Below are 4,424 nucleotides of genomic sequence, written 5' to 3' on the forward strand. Positions count from 1 at the left end.
TCTCTCTCTCTCTCTCTCTCTCTCTCTCTCTCTCTCTCTCTCTCTTCCCTTCTCTCTCCTCTCTCTCATTGTTATTTTTACCTCAGGTCACCAGTGGGATGGAGGTAGTCGGACGGATCCAGTTGCGCACAAGACGGACGTTGCGCGGTCACCTGGCTAAAATCTATGCCATGCATTGGTCCACTGACTGCAGGTATGAGAGTTGCAGTCCATACAAATATACTTTACTGATCCCTACTTCCACCTAGAGATAAAAGTGTTTCCACAATACAACTCCTATCTGTAGGGATGCGGCTCCTGCATACGTCAGCCCGGCACACAGTGACATGTTTCATGCATTGCACAGCGAGTGTAAAACTGATAAGAAGTCATTGAATAAAAGACAACATAATATCATATATGTGGCAGGACGTCCCGAGGGAAATAAACGGCACCATCCGTCACACAATCTCCGTTCTCTGGTCTGACAGTGGGGGCTGATTGATTGCTTTCCATTATTCTATGTCATTACCAATGCAATACACATTCTAATCATTCAGCTTTCAGTCACATGTCTGTGATTTCAGAGTAAAAAATAAATAAAAGGAAAAAGCATAACTCTGATGCAAAATGAACAAAGAATACACCTCGGGGTCTATTAATAAACAATTTGCGGGGCCCTTTACCCTGCAAATATCTGCAGACATTGGCTATGTGCGGACATATGCCAAAAGGAACGTTCTTTAGTTGTTTCTTTACAAGGGAATGTATTTTTGAAGGTTTTTTTCTTCTTCATGTAATATAACATTATGACCACTAGATGGCGATGGAGAGCATAGTAAAAAAAAATACTTCTTTCCTTTAGCTCCATCTAATGGTCATAATGTGAAATTACATGAAAACATTCGTAAACTCATTTCACTTTGCTTTGGCATATATTAGCAAAGAACGTTCATGAATATTCGCAGGGCGAAAAGTTTACAAATCTGTTTATAAATAAACCCCCTTGTGCCTTAAAAACACAGGACTCTAACGTGATAGGGTGATCAGGCCCTTAAAGTAGAGCTGAAGCCAAAACTTTTTTTTTAGTTTTATGTAGCGGAAGGGAGGGTTGTAAGCCCTGTTGGCTTTTTTGGGAGAGATTTCCCCTTCACTTCCTGTACGATAGCCACAACAGGAAGTGAAAGGAAATCCCTCTAAAAGAGAGGGGAACCCACTGTGATGTCATATCCAAGCTTGTCACCTACACATGTTATATTTCCTAGACTCCTGGTCAGCGCCTCTCAAGATGGGAAGTTAATCGTGTGGGACACGTACACAACTAACAAGGTGGGCTTCTGTATCCTTCTGTAATGTGCGTTTATTATACTGTGACCCTAAAAGGGTTTAAATGTTGCTGTTTAAAGAGATGCTAATAGCCCATCAGAACTTTCCAGGATGCTTGATAAATGGCGTCACTGCTTCTCCCCCACGTGCCGTTACAACACACTAGCCTCGGTCCAGCTTAATTTCACGCTTTCTATGTTATTTCATTCCTGATTGCATTACAAATCATTGTTCAAACCCTGAAGAAGGGAGTCCATTCCCCTGAAACGCGTGGGCTGTGTCTGTTGTTCCTAACATATAGATTTTAAACAAATTTCCCCTAAGACGGAAGTCTGTAGCAGGCGCTCCTAACCACACACATAGAACTGGCACTGGTGGTCAGTGGGGAAGGGCCCCCTTATATTGGTCATTAGGGGAAAGAAGGCACTATGCATTGGTGGTCAGGGCAGAAGGGCAGACTAATATAGATGGTAAGTGGAGAAGCAGCAACTTATATTGGTGGGGAAGGGGGGGAATGCATCTTATATTGCTGGTCAATTAAGAAGGGCCTACTTACTTTCGTGGTCAGGGAAGAAGGGCCCACTTACATTTTTAGACAGCGGAGAAGAACCCCCTTACATTGATGATAAGGGGAAAAAATGCCCTTTACATTAGAGATCAGTGGAGAAGGACCCAGTTACATTGGTGGTTATTTGAGAAGGGTCCCCTTACATTATTGGTCAGAAGAAATAATTCTCCATAACATTGGCGGCCATTGGTGAAGGACCTCCTTACATTGGTGGCCATTGGTGAAGGACCTCCTTACATTGTAGTCATTGGTGAAGGACCTCCTTACATTGGTGGTCATTGATGAAGGTCCTCCTTACATTGGTGGTCATTGGTGAAGGATCTCCTTACATTGGTGGTCATTGGTGAAGGACTGTCTTACATTGGTGGTAATTGGTGAAGGATCTTCTTACAATGGTGTTCATTTGTGAAGGACCTCTTTACATTGGTGGTCATTGGTAAAGGACCTCCTTACATTGGTGGTCATTGGTGAAGGACCTCCTTACATTGGTGGTCATTGATGAAGTTCCTCCTTACATTGGTGGTCATTGGTGAAGGACCTCCTTACATTGGTGGTCATTGATGAAGTTCCTCCTTACATTGGTGGTCATTGGTGAAGGACCTCCTTACATTGGTAGTCATTGGTGAAGGACCTCCTTACATTGGTGGTCATTGATGAAGTTCCTCCTTACATTGGTGGTCATTGATGAAAGGCCTCCTTACATTGGTGGCCATTGATGAAAGACCTCCTTACATTGGTGGTCATTGGTGAAGGAGCTCCTTACATTGGTGGTCATTGGTGAAGGACCTCCTTACATTGGTGGTCATTGGTGAAGGACCTCCTTACATTGGTGGTCATTGGTGAAGGACCTCCTTACATTGGTGGTCATTGGTGAAGGATCTCCTTACATTGGTGGTCATTGGTGAAGGATCTCCTTACATTGGTGGTCATTGGTGAAGGATCTCCTTACATTGGTGGTCATTAGTGAAGGAAAATAATGTACAATAGTAAAGATGATCTAATGCCATGCTACTCTACCATCTAGGTCCACGCTATCCCTCTGCGCTCCTCCTGGGTGATGACCTGCTCCTACGCACCTTCCGGGAACTTTGTTGCTTGCGGTGGGCTGGACAACATGTGTTCCATATACAATCTGAAGACACGTGAAGGAAACGTCAGAGTCAGCAGGGAGCTTGCAGCCCACACAGGTCAGGCTCCGCCCACTGCGCTAATACAAAATTGTAATGTGGATTTTTATCATTTCTATCCACCTGAGCAAGATTCACTAACAGACTAATGAGCTCCTCACAATTAGCATTAGAAGCTGCAGCAAGTCAGATAGAGCCCGCCTCAGTTCCTGGCTGGCGGACGTCCAGCATCATCTATAGCTTTCCTCCCCAGCCTGACTGTCCCTGGCCCCGTCCCTTTCATTGATTGGATTTCAGTTCTATCAATCATGGAGGCTCAGCATAACATGTGGGCATTGCCTAGGTCTGCATGCAAATGAGGCCTGACTAGGAACGCCCACTCCTCCAGACTGACATCCACTCATCAAGGCAGTTCGATATTTGCATAACTCCTCCCACTTCCGGCATCAGGGCTGAGGGCTCTTGAAACGGGTACAGAGGCAGGGCGCTGTGATGTTTTCAGGAAGCTTTGTACAGCACCCAGCCGACCCCTCCCGTTCCATAGAGAAGCGCAGGGGTCCAGCGATGACGTCCCTGGGTGTAAAATAAGATATATAATGGGTGTCTATCTATGACTGGGCAGTAAAACAGACCCCAGAGTTATACCCGTGTTCTCAGCAATAGACCTGGTCAGACACGCCCCCTCCTCCCCCCCTGTATGATGAGGGGGTGTGGCTGATACTCTGCTCTGCCAGCACAGAGCACTGGAGTGGAAGAGACAATTCTCTTGCAGCAGGGTGCGTTAGACCCAACGCACTCAGCAATCAGCACTCAGTAACATATCTGATCAAACACGCCTCCTCTCTTCCCCTGCAATACAAGTCTGTAATAGGGCACTCATCAGGAGGGGCGTGGCCGTTACTCAGCTATGCCAGCACAGAGAACTGGAGTATCAGAATCCCGTTCAAGTTTTTTTTATTGCTGCCTATGTCCTTGTTGGGGAGACCTCCCTCATCTTACTTTTTATCCCCTGTGACACCAGGATAAGAAATGTGATAGTGCCGGGGTCACCCAGGAAAGCAAGACACAGAAATCAATGAAAATCTGATATTTTCAACTGTTCTAAATACATGTGCCTATCAGAAAGAAATCTCATCACTTCCTGTTCTTGTGACACTCTGTTACTGGGACAGGAAGTGCAGTTAAATGTCCCCAATGGGGACACAGATAACAATTAACACCCAACAGAGGTTCTAACCCCAACCCACGCTATAAAGGAAGTTTTGGCCGTAGAAGTTTAGTTAATGTTCTTTCTCTTCCACCTTCAGGTTATCTTTCCTGCTGTCGCTTCCTCGATGACAACCAGATTGTGACCAGCTCCGGTGACACCACCTGGTGAGAGACGCCCCTCCTGCCCCCCCCCCCCCCCCCACCGCCCCTCTCGT

The 4,424-nt window shown here is 45.9% G+C and overlaps 1 protein-coding gene across 1 annotated transcript in view; it reads left to right on the forward strand.

Annotated features, from left to right (window-relative positions):
- GNB3 (G protein subunit beta 3) overlaps window positions 1-4,424 on the forward strand; it is a 39,804-nt gene that overhangs the window by 31,514 nt on the left and 3,866 nt on the right. The window contains exons 4-7 of the mRNA XM_018567362.1: window positions 87-193; window positions 1,245-1,308; window positions 2,898-3,060; window positions 4,308-4,375. Coding sequence (XP_018422864.1) covers window positions 87-193; window positions 1,245-1,308; window positions 2,898-3,060; window positions 4,308-4,375 — 402 coding nt within the window. The remainder of the gene's footprint in view (window positions 1-86; window positions 194-1,244; window positions 1,309-2,897; window positions 3,061-4,307; window positions 4,376-4,424) is intronic.

Source organism: Nanorana parkeri, unplaced genomic scaffold, assembly GCF_000935625.1.
Source record: "Nanorana parkeri isolate BGI_ZX_2015 unplaced genomic scaffold, ASM93562v1 scaffold1037, whole genome shotgun sequence".
Classification (NCBI taxonomy): Eukaryota; Metazoa; Chordata; class Amphibia; order Anura; family Dicroglossidae; genus Nanorana; species Nanorana parkeri.